The sequence below is a fragment of the Falco biarmicus genome, chromosome 9 (genome assembly GCF_023638135.1).
Source record: "Falco biarmicus isolate bFalBia1 chromosome 9, bFalBia1.pri, whole genome shotgun sequence".
Classification (NCBI taxonomy): Eukaryota; Metazoa; Chordata; class Aves; order Falconiformes; family Falconidae; genus Falco; species Falco biarmicus.
This window is the reverse complement of record NC_079296.1, coordinates 50989710-51010852: the sequence shown is the minus strand read 5'-3', so window position 1 is coordinate 51010852 and position 21143 is coordinate 50989710. Positions and strand designations below refer to the sequence as shown.

Sequence of the window (21143 nt, the reverse complement as noted above, 5' to 3'; positions counted from 1 at the left end):
CACTTCTATCAAGGGCAGGGTAGAAGGCAGGCAACATCTCACATCAAAACCCTTTTTTTGGCCAGAAAAACCCCACAGGTACTGCACAACTAGAACTATGGAAAGTTAGGCAGAACATCTGCACAGGACGCCCACATGAGCTGCCTTCAAAGGTGCACACAGGTGCAAAGGCACAGGGGACCACCCCTGTTCCCATTAAAAGTCAGATGCAAGATTTCAGATTTCTTAAGGTGACAACTGTGAGGTTTGGAGCAAAGTAAGCACAGGAGGAGGAAACCAGGAAGGACATAAGCAGGTCTCCATAGGCATTTTCATACTCATGATATAACTGGCATCAATGGTGTATTTTACAAGAATACAAAAATACCAAAAAAGGTGGGAAGATGCAGTATGACAAGAAAAGCAAAGGAAGGATGAGAAATGAGCAGAAAGACAGGGAGGTCAATTATTTTTCTCCATTTCTTTGTTAATGTGTTATATGCTACAAATTTAACCATGAAGACTTTCTTACTTCAGTTTTCTGTCAGACATATTTGGAAGTGAGTGTATAGAGTATAACAAACAGGGCGTTTTGTAGAAATTTTTCTATTCTATCTATTTAAAACCATAATTACTTGCAAACTAGCACACCCAGAGACTTATCTTCCACTTTATAAATGATGTGTCTCTTCCTCAAGACTATTTGGAATTCAAAGACTTACAAAGAACTGAAAGATACAGTTCAGAAATATTAATTCTATGCAGCACGAAGACCTGCCATTTGAAATCACAAAACAAACCTAGACAACACGATAATTAGTCTGTTCTTATTTTAACCTGATACTATAGAAGCATTTGTTATCACTTCTCTAAAACTCACAAGCAGCACATTTCCATGCCTTACATAGTGGGCATTTAACATTGTCTAAAGTTGAGGCCCTCAGAAAAGGCCCTTGGCAGTTACCACCGAAAAATTAACAACAAGTGTCTTACATTATTATCTTACCTTTGAAATATAGGTAAGTTTAATGACTCCAACAGGTGGAGATCCAGAAGGAAGATTCTGAAACAAATCGTATGTTATAAAGTGAAACTAGTTTATTCTTATATCACAGTGTTTATGCATAAAAAGCAAATAATTCCACAAACAACAAGAAAATTCTACTTGTTTTTATAGACAATACACAATGTATGTTTGAAACCGGATCTAAACTACTTGTTTATTATACACACATCTGTTAATCAACTAAAAACAGAAAGACTGCTAGAAACAATACAAATAGTGATTGTTTCAGAGGTTTATACTAGAGGAAAAAGGATTTTTGCAGGTCTGCATCCAGGAAATACGGAAAGAATACTTTTTCCTTAACAGATGTTGGTGTTTTATGTATTTTGACCAGGGCAGACTGAAGGAACAAGAAGTGACATTCATGTATTACGTCAGATACTTCAAAGGCCATGTCACGTATTTCCAAAATGGATGGAAAAATCATAGTCTTTTCATATTAAAGTTACTGCAGGGAAAGGCCATGACACTTAATTTACAATCTCTATTACAAAGATCCCTAAAATATATTTACAATCCAAAAAGGAGCTGTCCATTGTTTTTATCTCTTGCTTAACATACTAGTCTTAACATTTATATTACTGTCCACAATTAATTAGCAGCCTAGAAATACAAGTTAAAGAACTGAGCCTCATAAAACACTGTTAACTTTTATTAACTGTTTCTAATGAAACAGTCTTCCTAATTTTATGCCTTTGAATAGAGCATCGTTTTCCATATGCTTTTTTCCATTACAATTTTTACTTTCAGAATGACCCCTTATGTTACAGTATCATTCTTCCCACTACAGGCCTCCCTGGAGACCATACTGCATCTGCTTGCTGATCCTTTCCCCAGCTAAAGTGCTCTCCATTACACCATAGTGCCTTATGAACTTCTACATCACAAAGAAAAGCCTAATGCTACCCACAAGATCAGACAGGCAAAGAATTGCTTTATATTGCATTCATATTTCAAAGGTAAGAAGTAGGTTAGCTTTACTAGAGACTGGTAACACTGAAATTAAAGTCTGCCCATCCTGCCCAAATAAATAAATTTTACTTTATCAGCACAATTTTGATCCCAGCATACATCAGTTTTATAATCTTTATATTAGGATAATAATGTGTTGTTAATGATGGACTTAAACTATTTCTTTGAACAGATGAACTGATGTTCACAAATACAAATAGAGCACTTTATCAGCAACAAAGGGCCCAGTGAAGTTTTGTACATACTGTAGACTCATCCTATAGGAAGTTTCATCACTTCAAGATTAAGAACGGTCTCCACATAGTGGCTTTACAAAAACCCTGTTGTTCTTCAAAACTAAAGCAGCAGACCACGAAAATCAAGAACTCTCAACTTGCCTCTTGCAAGGCATGCTTTCATTTGTGCATGAATGCTAACATCAGAAAAAAAATAAGGAAGTCTAAACTAAAGACTCTAAGAGATATGCACTCCAAATGTCATTAGTCTTGAAATACTGTAGAAATTGCAATTATTCAGAAGTTTTAAGTTTTGCCCACATGCCCTGGTTATATCACAGGAGAAACTGAAAAACAGAATTGCTTTGTATCACTCATCGAGATCAAACGTTTGAAGTCTCTCTTACTTCCAGAAATGGTCTTTTTTCTCCTCTTCAAAAACTGCTAAATGCTTCAGTCACAAGTCACTTTCATCAAGCTGCACATAGTTCGATTTTTTTCGTTGGTTCCTTTGAACACTAGACTTGTACGGCATTTTAACTCTGGGCTCCCCAGCAGAGCAGTACATGAAAATTCTTCTGGCAGACAATTGTCAGCTGACCTAGATCCTATGCTTTCACTGTCTTTGTACCCAAACCGTAAGCAGTTATCTGTTCTCCCCTTTGCTAGAAAACACACTGATGTGTGTACAATGTGAAAGCAGCTTTTATACAAAGCACACTCTCTTTATTCCTATACCACTCATGCTGTATTGAAATGGCAAGCATCGTTAGAAATTGCTTTTCAGTGACTGATTCTGTTGAGGCAAAATAATATGAAACAGCTAACTGACCCACGCAATGCCACAATAACGAAATCCTTCCATGTAAGGTTAAAGGTGAATTAGAAGACCTGTGTAGTGAAACTAGCATTTGATTTGGCTCACCTGGTTATATTATATAGCACTACCTAGTACCTGCAAGAACTTGTAATGCACACTCACAACACTTAATAGAAAATATAGCGCATCATGATTCAAGAACTAATGACCGATTTATAAGTGGGATCAAATTCAGATTCCCATCTGATCCCTAAACTTCCTCTCAATACTTAAGATTCTATATATTGGCAATTCACTGACGTTCAGGTTGCTTTTAATGTTTTACTATTAAGTGCAATGGATAATGTTTTAAATAGAATACGAACTCTATTTTTTCCTTTAGAAGACTGCTCATATCAGCAAAGAAGAAACACTGATTTACAATTATCTCACTTATGTAAGTAATTTTTTCCCCTAGCTTCCAGGTCCATAAACTAATACTAAATCCCATTTTTCTTAAGTAAATTTGTTCAAAAAACATCTGAAAGTGGAAATTGACAGGAGCCAGGGAACTATTGCCAAGAACATCTCACCTGTGGGTTATCCATGTACCACACCAGACTGTCTTCTCGTGTGTCCAGAATGAAGTACCGCCGCAGAAACTTGCCACTATTCTCATTTTCTTCAATATCTAGGAAACCACAAATGCGATTCTGACGATCCACATAAGGCATTTCTGACCCTGAACATCACACTGCAGAACAAGAAGCATAGAAGTTAAGCAAAGTTCCTTGTTACTAATTTTAAGACTGCTCCGTGCCTACCCACAACATTTTGAGCAGTTTCAACCAGTAGCTTAAATAAGTTTCTACAGAAGACTGAGGCATAGCTGTTTCCCCCCACTACCACCACTGAACTTTTAGCTAGGTCTTTCTTACTACTTTGAAGCATATACTTGGGATACCTGATACCCTAAGTGCAAAGATACAAGTGGTAAATAGATGAGCACCAAGGATAGCTTGTACAAGATCACTAAAGAATAATCAAAGAATCTCCCTCGCAACTTGCGCAAAGTTAAAATAATGCTAGGTTTATACTTCCTCCTTTGACATTGCCTTTCATGGTCAAAAAAGGATCTTTGTCAGCAACTCTACTGTCCAACGTGATTTTTCACATTTTGCTTAAGCAAATTCAACAAAAAGGCTTTCAGAAACATTGTTCACATTTTTCTTTTCTCCTACAAAAAAGCACTTCATGTCCAACAATATCTAAGAGCAGACACCTTTTCATCTTTATACATTAAATAGCCAAATTGAAGTTGTATGCGCAGCAGAGATGTGAACAAACTTGCTAGTCCAAAACCGAAATCCTAAATATCCATGCGGTACTAAGTTTGAGGCTGGCAGGCTTTTTTAAATCTTGGGTTGAGGGATTTTTTTTTTTTTTTTGCCTTTTTTTGTTTTGCTTTAATAAATGAAGAACTGTACTGCTGACCACCTATACCCACTTTGCCTGCTTCACCTTTTATGGTTCTGTCTTAGTGCAGGCTATTGCATCATTTATTTTTTTTTTTGATTCCCTTTATTTTATGGGACATTCATTTTACCTTAAGAGCCAGCCTTGTAAGACCAAAGACAAATCTGCATGCTCATCTAAAAATGGCAATAAACATTATTTTAAGTATGAACAAAATCAGGTCGATGCTGATCTTTCCAGAGCAGGAAAGAAACAATTCAGTCTTCTTTATGCTTTGTTACAAAACTCAGAAATAGCACATATCCAAAAATATTAACATGAGACATAGAAGGTTTAAGCACTTCATACTTGCTCTTTCCGTAACATCTTCCAGCTTTCACTGTGTAATATGGAAGCTTCTTTTTAATATTTCTTGAAGTTGCTTACCTTTACTATTTCCTTAAAGTTATTTTATTTAAATATAGTTATATACACACACAATGAGGCAGACCCCTGACAACCATCTGTAGCTAGCTGTTGATAAATCACAGTAAAACCTGATATATGGTTACATTTTAAAGTGTTTATTTTGGGGAAGCAGATATACAGGTAAGCCTACATTTATTTTGGGGGGTCACATATTCAAACATGTATATATAAGCTTGTATTTACAGCTGTAATTTTACATGATTAGAATATTAGTCAAATTTTGCTTCCATCACTGAGAAACATTTTTTTTTAAATTATCCTTATTTTGATACCATACTAGAAGAATTTCTAGTAAACAGTTTTAAGCCATTTAGCTCAATCTGTAAAATAACTAACCGTTTTTGTGCCCAACGCCAAACTAATTCTCTGGTGCAAACCTAAGTCTGATTCATTAAGTCTGGCATGACAGACCAGATCTAACAATCTCAATTCAGCAGCATTTGCAAAAAAATGAAGAGATTGCAATATCATAGTGATGACAGACTATTTAAAATGTTATTTTTTTAACTATAAGAGACTAAGTTATAAAGTTAAATGCATTTGTGTGTATAACAACATTAACACACTTTTGTTTGGGGTGCAAGATATTTTCTATATAGCTACAAGGACTTTAATGTAAATAAGCCTTCCATTAAGTCCTTGACCAATTTGGTTTTCTTTCTGCCTCCAAAGGTAAGTCTCCATATTTAAGTTATACAACAATGGTTTAAATCTTCAAAAACATACATTTGTTCCTCAATAAATTAACAAAATTTACTAAGGCAACCTAAATTTTATTATTATGTTCCTCAAAATTTAAATATCACAGATCTAAAACAAGTTCTGTAACGAAGTTACAGAGTAAAACCAAACACTTGAGTACTCTTAAGACAATGTCATAATCATAACAAACATTCATCAGTAATTCACATGCTGACTCTTGGGATCACTTTACACTGAAACAACATCTCACTATAAACACATCTGCAGCTAGGGGCAAGCTTAAGAGTAGTTGTTCTCTAAATTATACCTCTAAGTTCGCAGAACTCTGCATCACCCACACCTTGTTTTCATTTAAATGAACATATAAGCTGTCATTTACTGGTATTGTCTTAAATTGTGCCAGGTGGTCCTTCAATAAAATATGCAGCCCTTCTGGGACTCCACTTTATTTTAATATCAACAGTTTATGAAGCCCAGAAAAGCTTTGTGCCTTAAAAAAAGCAAATACTGGTGGCTGGTTTCCTGTCTGAGCAGGCTTAAGCCGTGTTCTCTGCAGATGTGAAGAAAATGAAACAAGGAAAACTTGTTTTTGAAACAAGATACAAATTGATTAAGAATCCTTGCATAAACCCAACTGACTTCTCAACACACTTTTCCCCCTATAGAAGAATCTAAGTTTCAAAAAACCTTTTAAGAAAAGTGGAGAATACTCATAATGCTCCATTATGACCATACAATTAGCTAAAGCTGAACTACCCCAATACTTTTAATTTTTTTCTCCCAGGGCAAAAGACAAAACTCAGCAGCTTTCTCTTATTTGTCAATAAATCAACTTTCATAGGAAAAGAAAAATCCCTCAATTCATACAGATATTCTATTTCTAAGTACTACTAGTTAATTTCTAGCCTACAAAATGATATTATTTACAGTTCCTTTGTCCTCTGATGAAAACACAGGATAAACTATCACTAATTTAAAACTTAGATTGTGTGACTACATTTTTCTTCACATTAGTTCAAAATTTCTCATGGGCTTACTGACCTCCACCAGAGCGATGCTCTTAGAATAACAGATAAAAAATTCTTTATTATAAAATTGAAATCAAACAAAATCATCCAACTGTTTTTTCCCATTTTAAAAGTCTGCTTCCACCATATTACACCCTGGCAAGATTCCACCATAAATTAATACCAATTCTATTCATCATTGATTAATGAACCACAATTTGTAGTGCACGTTAAAAAAAAATACCAATTTGTGCCTTTCTTCCAGTTACTAAAGCAACTGAACGCACACAACAAAACCACCACCACGATACCCTTCCTGGTAACTCCAGACAGACCAGAACAGCAACCATGACAGAATTACCACATTACTTCTAAAGATTCATAAAAAGAACTGCAGAATTCCAACATCAATTCCACAATGTAGGAGATGTGGCTGAAAGGCCACCAGCCTAACAATTCACTAGAACCTCAACTTAAAATTGTCTTCAGAATATGGATCTTGCCTTACAGAAATATGATTTACTTTTCATTATTATTTCAGATTATTATAAAAAATCTCTAACTCTGTACATTTTATAACTCTATTACACGCAGACTTGGTGATTTTCTACAGCAGAATCTGCAGCACAATCTAATAACTCTTCTTCCCACTTTTAGAATCAAATATTATAAAAAGATTACAAGCTCTGAAGAGAGAAAAGCTGAAGGCATCAAACCTGTAACAGATCACATACAACTGCATTTTATTTTGCCTTCCTTCCCGGGGGGGGGGGGTGCGGCGCGGGGCAGGAGAGGGAGGAGACAGGTCAATGACATAGCACTACTTCAGAAAATTTACCCCCATGGCCCATTTCCTTTGGTTCTCGCCATAATCCCCCAGAAGCTAAAATATTTTTGAAAACCTGTTTTGTGGCAATATTGATACTCATATGTAAGAATTTAGAAAACTCTCAGCTCCTTAAAATTTCCTCTTGGAGGGCTGTGTTACAATCCAAACAAGAGGTCTCACTTATTTTTGAAGTCTTGCATCCCTCTTTCCAGTGGCAGCGTACTAATTTAAGTAGGTACATACACCTCATCAGCCCAGCTTCTCTCAGATTTCCCCTCTCACCGCTCTTTTCCTCTGAGGTATACCATATACCAACATTCCTCAACATTTATATCACAAACTGAAAGCTGCCTGGCCTCCCGGCCACCACTATAAATAATAACAAAAAAAAAAAATCACAGATCAGTCTCCCAGTCTACAACTGTAAATGCATGACTGCACAACTAGAACCTGCAGAAGCACACAAGCATCTTGTTTTCACCATCTGTAACAGATTGCTTAAACTCTCCTACATGAGTTTCTATTTTTGGTTTCACAGCAGCACCTGTTCTTGAGTTCACCTCTTCTACAGTTTGGTTGCAGCCTTCATGACTTCAAGTACAAAGTCTATACAACACTACTAGAGTGGTATGCAAGGCAATGTATATGTGTAGTGTTATATTTCTACAGCCCAGCCTCTCCTTTGACAGAATGTTTGATTTCCACAAGTAGGCATAAACCACAGACCGCCGCCTTACTAGAGAAAGTAGAATTTCATATGAATAAAAGGACTATGCAATAGGCTTTGCACTGTCCACGTGAAAGCCTGATTAAGAAATCCAGCAAGATAAGCACTTCTCCTTAATACCTTTTAGCTTTATTTTACATGTGTTTTCCCCAAGTTTTGTGTATAATTATTATTCTTATTTCTTTAATTTAAACTAACACTTCTACTTCCTGCTTTATTAGTGTATGGACAGTTTAAACCTTGGATTTAACTTACCACAGGAGATGACTTTGGGGTTCTTTTCCTATTAGTAAGAAGATTAAGAAACATACATTACCTACTTACTCATCTCGATCAAACAGTGAACAACATTCATAAAGCTACACTTGATAAATATAAAATGATGCTATGAGTCATGCCCATACCTCCTCCCCACCCCCGTTTTTAAGCTTTACTAATAACACTAGCTCCATCGCCGCAAAGGGAGTGTAAGCAGCATCCCCAGCGAGCTCCAGTCTTTTCCGCAGTTCCAGGGACAGCTTCATTACTGAGTGCTCTTGGCTTTTGCCTAGGCAATTACTATCAGCTTCCTGTTGTAAATCAGCTCCTCTCCAGTTGGTTGTCTCTTTTGCTGGCCATTTACTCCATTTACTGATTCCCAAGGGTAAGGGATGAGTTCAGAGTTCAGGCTGTCCTGCTTATACCCTGGAGGACCCAGCAATGAAAACCTTCCTTCTTGCATACGTGCAAGACGGCAAGCAAAGGTGGTGGGGTAGGGGGAACCCCTACTCTGACACAACGTTTTCAGACACTGTTCTGAACTTAAATCACAAATTTTCAGGAAAGTTGTTCAAACTTCTTTATTTTCAACACTTTGAAAACCTTCCAGTAGAGGCAGAACACCATATAGATAATTTAAACTGAGCAGATTAAACTCTGCTCATCTTTCATAAACCCCTTAAAGCCACGATTTCCTAAGTACCCAAAACGTGACAGAAAAACCCTAATCCAGGAGCTAGACAGATTACTTGGGTATGATTCTGATGACAACCAGTAAGATAATTTAGGATTGACTGTTTTAAAATTACACGTTGAGCTTTTCTGTTTCCCAAAGAACCTTCACTAATTCATTTTTGTTCTGGAGGGCACATGCATGCTTCTGTTGAACAGAGAAGACACGACTACAATTTGGGTATGAAGCTATTAGTAATATTTTAACTACATGTACAAATAAGAACAGGAAGTCTCCAGAATATGCTGCTCCCTAAATTTAGATTCCTCCTCTAAAGCAGTCAAGCAAAAGGAAAAAAGCAGATCCAAAAGGCCACTATTCACCTGGAAGAGAATTCCTAAGCATAAGCAGTTAGTCTTTGAAATTAAAAAAAAAATCTGAAAATAGCAGCAGCAGCATCGACCTCTCCTATGCCTGAACAAGCTACAAGGCATCTCAAACACCACATCCCTCCCCCAGCACCTAATCCAACTTCCAACCAGGCCACAATAGACAAGAATCATCATTTGCATTGATGAATCATCCAACAACACAGCAGTCTTATCTTGCATTTTTAAGTCTTACTCAGTCAACATTCTGTCTTCAAAATGCATCTGATCTGCTGTTTTCCAGGAAGACTTGTTAAATCAGGGTAAACAGACTATTCCCTTCCTTTGCAGTGTACCTCAGCAAGTCAAATGACTATAATTTTATTCCATACTATCTACTAAAGTACTACAGCATTAATCCCAGGTGTTTTCAACATCCATATATAATCAACACTTATTAAAATATACATTTTACAACCAAAATGCAAAGCATGCACCCTCTCTCAGTACAGATTGAATCAGGTAAAACCTGCTACACCTCAAGACCCTTGATATAATAGTATGTGGAAGAGCAACAGTTTGCTCAAACTGACATGTGAAACAACTGAGATGAAGTTAACCACAAAAGATGCATGCAATTAAAGAACACAGACCACCACCTGCCTGCCTCCTTCCCTGCTACACTGGCAATTAAGGTTTTCCACAGCCATTCTGGTCTTCCTCCCAACTCCAGACACACTGCTCACCAGAAAAGCACAATCATTCACCACAGACAACACCACCAATCCATGCATAAGCTCTTCTAGGCTAAACTGCAGTAATGTTACTTTTGTCTGGGTAAGAATTTCAGTATGTTTTAGGGTGAAGACTGGAGTTCTAAGGAAAATGTTTGGAAGTTACCCGAATCCATCATGCACTTGCCTACTTCAAATAGTGATCGATCTGTTCCATGATGGAACAGATTGGTACTTCCACAAAAACTTTTGCAGGAATTTCTGTAAGTGATGTTTCATGCTCTTAATATAGCGTTTTCCTCCATTTTAAGGTATTTACAATAGCAGCCAAAGGCTTTGGGATATGATGAAATGAGGAAATGCATTGTACAGGATACAAAATTCCTCTCTGTTACTGATCTCTTAAGACAGCCAAAACAAAAAGCTGCACCTATTAATCATTTTTTCCTAGCTAAAACAAGTATTTTAATTGTTCCTCTAAATACATTGAGCTAATACAAATAAAAGGAAGCATTCTGTGCAATGAGGCCAAGACACTCTTGAAATTCACCTATTAATAACTTAGGAGTGATGACTCGCCTAGAAAGAAATATAGCAAAATTCACAAAGTTAAAAGACAGTGAAAGAATATGTTCAATAACACTAAGTTTTTACAACAGTCAGAAGTACAGTTTTCATCACTTCACATAAAGTCTAGGTAATACAAAGTTACTCAAAATGAGACATAACCAGAGAAAAACAAAATATAGTTATACTAATTCACTTTAACTTATCTCATACAATCCTCAAAACAATTTTTTAAAAGCTTATTTGTGTCAGTTAGACTAGTTAAAATGCTTAATAATGCAGATTCAGAGTTGATTTTTTACAATTATTTGTCATGTTACTATGGGCCTTCTCAATTTTACGTGCTCTATGTAAAACTCCAAATATGGCATATTAGGTTCTTGTTCTTGAAAATGCTTACATGCATTGGTCTATAGATTTTTCCCCATTAATGACACCTAAACCAAATTAAAAATTAAGAAATAAGCACATTACTTATTAGGATTACTTATCATTACTAAAAAAGCTGTTTAATTTCAATTCCTAGTAACTGTTCCATCTAGGGCAGCCACTCCAAGAACTCCAATTCCACACACTGCCAGCTGTTTCAAACTCAACCCAAATTAGTCTTCAAATACGAAAGGGCAAGAGTCTCAAAAGCATCACAATGACTTTGGAGCACAAAGATTATCCCCATCAAACCACAAATTCTGGTGAAGCTTATTTGACCTCATGAAGTTCAATACAAAAAGGTGAGGCTATTAAAAAAAAAAAACAGCTTGCCATTTTTGAGCCAGTGTTGCTGATTTTCACTGTAAACCCTTGGTACAAACTCACCAGCACAAACACAGACCCTCCTCCTGTGAAGTACCCAAAAACAAAAATCAAAAGGCCAGGTGCTTAGGAAACTAACAAGTTGAAAATATCTTCAGTTTTTGCAGAGTATTGTTACATTGTTAAAGAAATACCAGCATGTACATACCAGAGTGTTAAATTAATTTTGAAAGTACTGCTTAAAAATTATCTGCCTCAGTAGCACCAAAACATTGTGCTGAAAACACTGGGGAGAAGCCAGAGGGCAACTTCAGAAAGTATTGCAGGAGTAAATAGATCCAAAGACAAGTTCCAAATTTAAATGCAAGAATATCATACTCAGACTAATTCCATTAAACTGTACATATTTAAGACACTCTAAAGCCAGCTCTAAACAGCTGAATACCTGTGAATTGTGATTTCACATTACTTACTTCTACTAGTAGCACAGCATATTACAGGCCATCTGAACACAAGTTTGAAACAACATTTAATAATTTTGTCTACAGTGAGCTCAGAACAAAACAAGCAAGCATATTTTTCAACACTTGTAACTAACTGGAGTCTAACAGGGTCATTGAAGTATCAAAGTATCAAATAATGAAATGAACACCATCAGATGAGTATCTGGTTTGACCTTTTTTAAAAACTTGAAAGGATTTAATGAAACCAAAGCATAAAAAGTAACAGATTATCAAATTTGGGTTTATAGATCCAATTTAGCAAATTCAGTGCAATATAAAAAAATGCAATGATTCATCTACATTAATACTCTGGGAAGGAAAACCTGTCACCGTTAAGATTTCACCTTACTGTTACCTTAATACTGTGGGGCTTTATGGTACAGACTACATTCACTTCACTGCGTAAGACACCACGCAGGCCAAAATGCCCACTACTGCAAAGATTAGACACCTTCTCCAGATTCTAGTTCACCTGTCAATCATATTAGCACTGTACAAGGATTCACAGCGATTACGACTAATCTCAGAGCTTTTCGGTATGCGCAAGTTTAGTGAAAGTTCTTTAGGAAGAATAAGGCTTTGTCTGTCTCATGTAAGCAAACCCACACTCATGGACAGAACACATGCCTGCTCCTGCTTAACATGGTGGAAGGAGAAAATTAAGCTCCCATCAAATGGCAGGGTTTTCAGGTTATTACCTTTCCCCCTTCTGTTTCTTTGTACTTCTTAAATAAAGAAAATTAAATCCCACTCTGGTATATTCAATAGAAGTCTCACCTGACACAGAGAGAAACCTCATAAAATAAAAGCTTAACTGCAATAATAGGTTTTGTAGCACAGTACCAACACAGCAACACTTCACTTACAGCACGTACATCACTAACTTCTCACACCATTTCCAGCAGCCTTCCTCCTTGGAAAAAAACCTGTGAGCCCAAGGAAACCTCACATCAGGTACAGCCCATGTCTGGTTGCTGACCTTTTTCCTTACCTTCTTACTTGTGCAATACCACTAACACCAGTTTACTGCACAGCTGTTCTGCACTGACACTGGTGCTTCCCAAAACACAAATTACAACGCATATGGAGAATAACCATGCTCCACCTACAGAGTAATCCCAGGACTACCAGGAAGTCTTCAGGCTCCTGGCACTTTGGAAGATTACTGCCTGACCTATACACAGCAAAACTGGGGAAAAAAAAAAATAATCACAAGTCTTGTGTATGTGCAACAACATGCCTGGAAATCCTGAACTTATCCGGAGTATGCAACAGACTGGTTTTCAACCTGTTGTACTACAGCCTTCCCCCAACAAGGGAACAAATGGACCTCCCTAAGAAATCCTGCTTCTCCACCCAAAAAAACCAAGGCAACAGCATAAATTAGCAAAACAGTATAAAAAAAGTGACAGCACCTACAGTGAACTTGATTAACGAAAGAAGTTAACTAGAAAATAAATAACCCAAGCCTGAAGTCCTGAATAAGCAGGAACGCATCTGAAGCCAGAACATCCTTGAAGCACTGCTACCTAACTTTGCAGCACTAGTGCACATACAGGCACTGAGTCTACTAGCTATAGAAATAACTTGCCAGATGAATTATTAGTACAGCCTAAGCTTCCCCTTGTTATTATAAGCCTCCCTAAAGAGTTAACCAATTTATTTAACGACATCTTTTGAAGTGCAGTTTTAAGAGGACTGTTCGCTCTTGCAACAAACCTGACATGTAACTGTTTTAGTGCTTAACAGAAGAACACTTAATTAAATCACTAGTCTGAACAAGTTCAAACACATTTTCTTGGACATGGGATGTAAATGTGGTGGGTACCAAAGCACCCATGGAGAGCATACACATCAAAACAATTACATATTAAGCTAATGAATTTATCACTTGTCAGTATACAGAGACTGTTCCTGGGAGTGCTGACGCTTAGCAATAAAAACACATTTGCAAAGCTTTAGAATTGTTGTCTAGTCTATGTTTTCAGTTTACAGCAGTGACAATACCATCTCATATTTCCACCAGAAAGATCCAAAGTACTTTTAGCTCTATAAAGTTATAAAGACCCTGCTCTTTAAAGGTGCATGCAAATTCTTTTCCCCATTGGGGAAGTGGGAAGGTAGAGAAGCTATCTTCTCTAAACCTCTTTCACATGAAAAGTCAATAAATCAGAGTGAATTTTAAGAGATTCTGAATATCATGCCAACAGAAAGAATTAACAAAACTCACAGCTAAAACATTGGGAGGTAATGGTTACCTAGAATTAAAAGCGTTTTCCAAAGAACAGTCGACAGAAGAACAGAGACAGCTTTGCCATTGTTCCCTGTGTGGCAGTATCATAATAGAAAAAGATCTGCCTGGTTCATTCAGGTATCCTAAGCATTGTTTTTTATGCTTTGTTAAACAAAGGAAGCAATGCAGTACTCCTTAAAGTTTTAAGGACTTGCTTTCTTTTTTTAACTGGTCCAAGACATCTCCAGTGAAAACTTCCACCCCCACCCCCTTATTTTTTTGATTTTACTCCTTCAGCCTGGAGCTCATCCCCAGCTTTTAACTTTGGCAGTCTCCTGAACCTCTCCCACTCAGCACAATGGAGCTCTATGTGGCACATTAGTACTGCACCTGAACACATCAAAACCTGACTGACATACCCTTGCAACACTTCTGCGATGCAGAGAGCCACCAGATGCAGGAGCAGTTTCAGTAGAAGAGCGGAGGGACAGAGAAGCAGCTTGTCCCAGGCCACACAGGAAGCTTTTGGCAACACAGTGAGCTGAACCTGTTTCCCAAGTTCCAGAGCAGCAACCTCACCATCGAACCACCTTTCTTCTACATAAAATACCTGAAACTATTCAGATTTTCAATGCAAAGGCGTATGTTTAAACCTGAAAACTGTTTATAAACTGTTGAATGCCACAAATGTCTACCAGACCTGCAACTCCCTTACGCGTGCAGATAACATCTGTTAAAAGTAAGTGGCTCAGAGTTCTGCACCAGAAAGCTTAATAAGTTCCTTCTCCAAGATTAAAGAAACACCTACACATTCTAGATGCTTCTGCAAGTCCCTGGAGGGAGAAAATGCTGCTTAGTGCTGAGACAATGAACCAAGCTTCCTTCCTCAACAGCAACAAGCCCCTGCTACTTTACCTAGCACTAAGAGGAAAGTGTTATTTATAGAATTGAGCCATATACGAATACGTATCTATGTGTTTCTAAAAGATAGACTAGAACATATATCAAGATTACCTTAGACTCAAATTTTCAAAGTCCTAATTTGAGACATGAGTGTAAGAGCAGAAAAAATTTTGAAACAGGCCAGTTATATCTCCCATTCCAATCCATTACAGTCATTCCGTGCATTAAAGTGTAACTTCAAAACCTGAACTTGAACCATACTTGTACTCTGACCTCTTCAGCGGGCAATTTTTTTAAAGCAGCTACGTTATTTCTACATGTCAGATAAGCTCACTGGAATTTTGATATTTATGTTTCTTATATAATTTTATAGAGCATTGAAAGCAACGCTTCCAGCCATGTTTTATTTCATTTAGACTCAAAAACAAAGGAGTATGTGTACTGACTGTTGTATTTCTTGGATCATTTGTTTCCTGGTGACATCTACAAAACTCTCCCCACTTTGTGTTTTAGGCTAAAGCCAGTTACCTAAATTCCCATGGTTTGGCACTGAATTTACTATCCTGTATTTTCATGCAATTATACCACTGCACAAAGGTTTATTTGGCTCCAAATCCCAGTAAGTATTTTCTAAGAATGTTTCTACTGTTCATAATTATCAGGAAAAGAAGAACAAAAGCAATAAACCATCTTGCAAGAACCATCTTGCTCTTGTATCACAAGCCATTATTTAGACAAACACCGACGTACAGCAGGATACAAGAAAGCGCACAGCACAGCATGCGAGGAAACCTCTCATAACATGCACTCACCAGTGGTGCTGGTTTGCTGCATTTTGAAGGAACTACGTTTACTACGATAACTGTCAGCTTAAATAACCAGGAACACTTAGTAATAAAGACATGGATGGAATTCTAAATCTACTAAAACAGATAAGAATTTTGCAGGCCAGGCAGTTTGGGCTATGTCCAACACTACACTGGAGACTGTATTACAAGTAGAGATCTGTTCACATTTCAGTAATGCCCTCAAGTTCTTTCTAATCTGTTACAGTCAATAAAAACTGACTTTTGCACTTCCCCTCTTCTACACTAACTCTGACGTACAAGTCAGCCTTTATTATTTCTGCCAATATAGCTCCCTTGTCTTCTGAAATAAGCCACAGCTACCTGAAAAAAAACAAGGCCTTTTCCTGCATTCATGTCTTTTCCTTACATACGCAACTTCCATATTCCCCAGGTGCGTGCTTGTCTCCTGTCACTCAGTTACTAGTCCTGAGGAAGAATAAATACAGGGGGAGAGGACAAAAAGGAAACTCACTAAGACGCTTCCTATTTTCTTTGTACACTGGTTCTTCTTTGTCTATTCTCTAATTTACATGAAAGCATCCGCTCCTCTGAAAACACTTAAACACTGCAATATGCCTGGCAGTGACCTACTGTGCATCTTTTTATTTCTGCCCTTGAAATGCATAGCTATACAATGCAACATAAGGCCAATCATAGATATAAAACACAGAAAGAGCTTAAGAAAATAGATTTCATCTTCACAATTTACTAACTAGAAAATAATTTTTCTACACTAACCAAATAAAAATTGCATTTTTAATAACTGCAAAAAGAACAGAAGAGTCACACAGTTCTATTTTTTTATGTGAAGCTCTCTCCAGCAGTCTAGTTATTTGGTGATATCTGTGATACACAAAACCCCTATGTATTATCTCTTGAATTATCACTTTTTCCAACATCAGTGCTTATTTATGCCTGAATTAAAAGGCTCTCCTCCAAATATCAACCAGGCTAAGATTCTCTACTATGAGAGATTTCAGCCCACTTTTAACACTTACTCATGTGACAAACAGGAAAACAGCACTTCTACACTTCTCTGCTTTACCTACCCGACAAGTTTATGTATTGTCACCTGTGTGACTCAAGTGAAAATAACAACCAGAAGTTGGAGACAAGACTGAAGGGACTCTTCGAAACTCCCTGTTAAAACTTACTAGAATGCAGTGAGCGTCCTGTGAATTTATCCAGCATGGAGCCTCATGAGAACTAAAGAAATCTTCTTCTACATAACTGGATGCATAAGACCTTCTCAAGGACTACTGAAATTGCTTTAAAGTTGCACCTGTAAGTCAGCTGTGAAATATATCGATACAAGACTATCATACTTCCTAACTACTTTCAAATCAGAAGTACTAAAAATCCCCACCCTTAAAAGGGCAGTGTAGTAAATTCATTAACACAGAGCAACTCATCATAGTGCAATCTGCCAAAGTTGCCAGGCACAACTCCATCTCAGTAAAGATTGTGTTTGTGCTGCATCATAATGAACACAGCCCAAGCATAAAAAGGAAGTGGACAAATAAAGAAAAAAAAACAACAAAAAGCAAACTCTGCTGGATTCAACAGTAGGAAGCTATTCCTGGAACCTTATAGGCCCAAACCGTATGATCAAATATGGCTCTGTCTTCCAGTGTCATGTGTGGGATTATGGAACGGGAAGAGAACAGAAAAATGTACCTTTAGACATTATGGCCTCTTTTAGTAAAGTAAGCAATTTGTCAGAAGGCAACAAAAAGCTGATGCTGTTCAGCTTACTATATGCAGGAATGCCTAGTAGCCTCTTTAAAAGTATTCCGCTTTTGTAAGAATGTGAAGCATGGAGAGATCTAGCTCTTAAGAATCTAAAAAACCAGTCATTCTTTCTCTCAGTTTTACTCAGATAAGCAACAGAATTCTGCTCAAGTATAATTCACAATGTTCAGCCTTAACAAATTAATAACCACTTCCCGCTTCCCCACTTGATGATAAACTGTTCTTTTTCCTTCTTTGTTAACTTAGCACACTGGTTGGTGAAAGTTAGACTTTTTTTTTCCCCCGAAGGCCCCAAAACAGGAGCCTGCTCCCCAAAAAGAAACTCCTGTCCTCTTGAGGTTACTTTGCAAACATTTTAAGCAATAATATAATGCCTTTTATGAAGGTTACACATTAGTTACAGCTAAGGGAACTGCACAATACATACAGTATTTAAGTCTGTGTTAAGTCAGTAGCAAGTCAAATGCCTATCTGGAATTTTACATGTGTTAAAACTGCCCAATATGACAATATTAGTTACAGTTTAACATTCATTTATAGCCAAGTTACCCATTTAAAGACACTTTGCTTCAGTAAATAGCCAGCCCAGGTTACAACTCGGCTACAACACAACGCGGAGGCGCAGGCTTGCATTACTAGTACAGGCAACAGCTTTCCAAAACAGCCCTCCTCAGAACTAGCGCCTTCGGAAGCCGAAAACAAAGTAGCCACTAAATGCTGGCTGTCCCGAGCACACTCAGCTCTCCTTGAAGCTGTAGCCTGGGATTTCAACACCGAAGGCGAGCAGGAGCGAGGCCCGGGCCCGGCCGAGCGGGCGGGTGCCGGGGAGCCCACACCCGCCCAGGCACCATCACTGCAGGCTCGGCCCAGATAAGATCGCTCCTTCCCAGCATGCCCACGGACCGAAGTTGAGAAGGAGAGGTGAGGGGGGGGGGGGGGGGGGGGGGGAAGAAATATTACGGGTAATGAGATCATCATCTTACCTCTGGGGATGTAACAGAGCCTTGACGGCGTTAGCAGCGCAATTATGGCACGGCCTCCTATGCGCTGCCCCCGAGGTGAAACACGGAGAGAGCCACCCCCCAACACCCCCCCCCCTAAGGCGGCGGCTTCGAGGGAAAACCGAAGGGGAGAAACGGGAGCGGGACGAGGGAAGGGGAAGGCACGAAGCGGTTAGGGCCAAGGAGCTGCACAACAGCAGAGGCGCCGAGGGCACAGGACAGTGCCCTGCCCGGCCGAACAGCAGGCGAGCGCGGAAGGAAGAGCATCAACCGGGCGCCTTCCCCATGGGGCCGGGCCGGGCCGCCCCGCCGCCTCAGCCCCCGGCCCCGCCTCAGCGCCCCCGCCCCGGGCCGAGGCACTTACTGGAGTCCAGGGCAGTCCGGGAGCCCCCTGAGGGGAGCCGGGCCGCGCGGGGCCCCGCCGCCTCCTGCCGCGCTCCCGGCCCGAGGCGGCGCGGCGGGCAGCGCTGTCTCCTCCCGCCCCCCGCTCCCTCCGAAGAAACTTCGCCGCCGGCCGCCGCCACCGACCGCGGCGACACCGCCGAGACCCCCACCGCGCACGCGCCGCAGCCCCACCCCCTGGGCGGTGCGGGGTACGGAGCCTTCTGGGATATGTAGTGCGGCGGGGCGGCGCAAGGCCTGACGGGAGTTGTAGTGCGGGCGGGGCCCGGCGGGCGGCCCGGCTGCGGCGGGGGCGGGGCCGGGCGGGGCGCGGCGCCTCAGGCAGGGCAGCCCCGGCCCCCGGCCCCTGCGCGCCGGCGGGCAGCTCTGTGCTCTGCATCTCTGAACGTGCCGTTGCTTTGATTTTAATATTAATTAAATTCAGTGGAGAGGGAGCAGCATTAAGGGTTTGGACCCGTGGAGGTTTTTCCCCTAGGCTTCTCACAGGCGGCTTGTCACCTCAGGTGCTACCTCAGAGCTTTTGGTGGCAGTCACCGTGGCCCTGGGGGCAAATAACGATTTCCAGTAGTATTTAACCAGTTTTAATAAGCAGTTAACTCTCTTCTGGGCGCATACTAAATTTATACTGAAACACTTAAGTGTTTTCTGAAATAGTAATGTATTTTTTTCCCCCTAGCTTAAGGCAGTGATATCTCTAAAAATAGAAATCATTTGAACTCAGCCATTGCCTGTAAATACATCTTTTGTTTCGGGCTGGCATTTAACAGCCATACTTCACAGCGAAACAAAAGCTGTAATCAGGGCACAACAATAAAAGCTGAAGTCAGCCGCAAACAATGCCGCGCCATTCCCATGGCAACTTTTCCCTATCCATCCCTGGCTGGGTCACGCGCCTTGCAGCTGCACCAGCCAGAAGCTTTCCAATATGGACTTCATTCACAATTATTCATACATTTTCTTTCACGATTTTCACTTAACAGTGCTTTACTGGAGTTAATGTCAGACAATTAACAGTAGCCAGCACCGTGTCCCTCGCCCGCTGACGTTTCTGGTGCTGACAGGACTATGGTGGCTGCAGGATGCGGCCTGCCACTGCCCTGCACACGGAAGGGCCCTTCGCACAATCGGTTTGCACTTTTTGCCACCAGAAGGCCTTGTGATCAAAAGCAGTTTCATAAGACAGGTGCAGAAGGTGCCATAATGAAAACTAGGGCAGTCTGCAGTCTGATAGATCTTAACTTTCAAATACTTTCTCCAGCCTCCCAAACGTGGTTTGGATAACCATGCGTTGTGATAATAGGACTCAGGAAAGGAAAAAAAGATAACTACATTTAAAAGGGGAAATATATTTGACTGGAATGAAGGTGCAAACCTCGTATTGTAGTTTACCGTCATTTCCATCGTGGAGGACTGCTGCAACCTTCCTTTTGAGATAGCCTCATTCTTCCCATGTTTGCAATTTAGTGAGGAGACAATCAGGTACATGAAGAACTGTCTTTGCTGAAGCTGAGATACAAACCTTTTAAAACTGCCAAATTCTGCAAGTTGCACTATTCACAAAAGTATATTCATTAAATATACATGTGGGGAACCAAAAGGCAAAGAGCTCAGCCACTGACGAGTGTGAGATGGATGCCACCAATGCAGCTTTTCCTCTGTGAATTGCACTTACAGTGCAGGTGAGCTCAGCAGGGTACATCTTCACCCTAAACCATTTAGGTATCAATCTTTGACATCCAAGACAACCTTATGTGTATAGAGACATAAATGTAGTCATCTCTAATGTCTTGATGTAAAGCAAAACTTACTTTCAGCAGGAGGCTGCTCATAGTTTTAGTGTTTTGATACTGTGCCAGTACACAGGCTACTTAAAGCTCAGCTGAGCTTACTGACTTGGAAGTGATTCAG

General features: G+C 39.5%; 1 protein-coding gene across 8 annotated transcripts in view; it reads right to left on the bottom strand.

The window, feature by feature from the left end:
• Positions 1–19390, bottom strand: part of PLEKHA1 (pleckstrin homology domain containing A1) — a 38625-nt gene extending 19235 nt beyond the window's left edge. For 5 of the 8 annotated variants that reach the window (XM_056351744.1, XM_056351747.1, XM_056351748.1 and 2 more), the window contains exons 1-3: positions 19198–19390; positions 3625–3785; positions 986–1042 (exon numbers count right to left, since the gene is read on the bottom strand). In XM_056351744.1, coding sequence (XP_056207719.1) covers positions 986–1042; positions 3625–3765 — 198 coding nt within the window. In that variant the 5' untranslated portion in view covers positions 3766–3785; positions 19198–19390. Of the gene's footprint in view, positions 1–985; positions 1043–3624; positions 3786–18815; positions 19105–19197 lie in introns of those variants that run through there. The other 3 variants (XM_056351746.1, XM_056351745.1, XM_056351751.1) reach the window with 3 other exon arrangements.
• Between the last annotated feature and the right edge of the window lie 1753 nt (positions 19391–21143).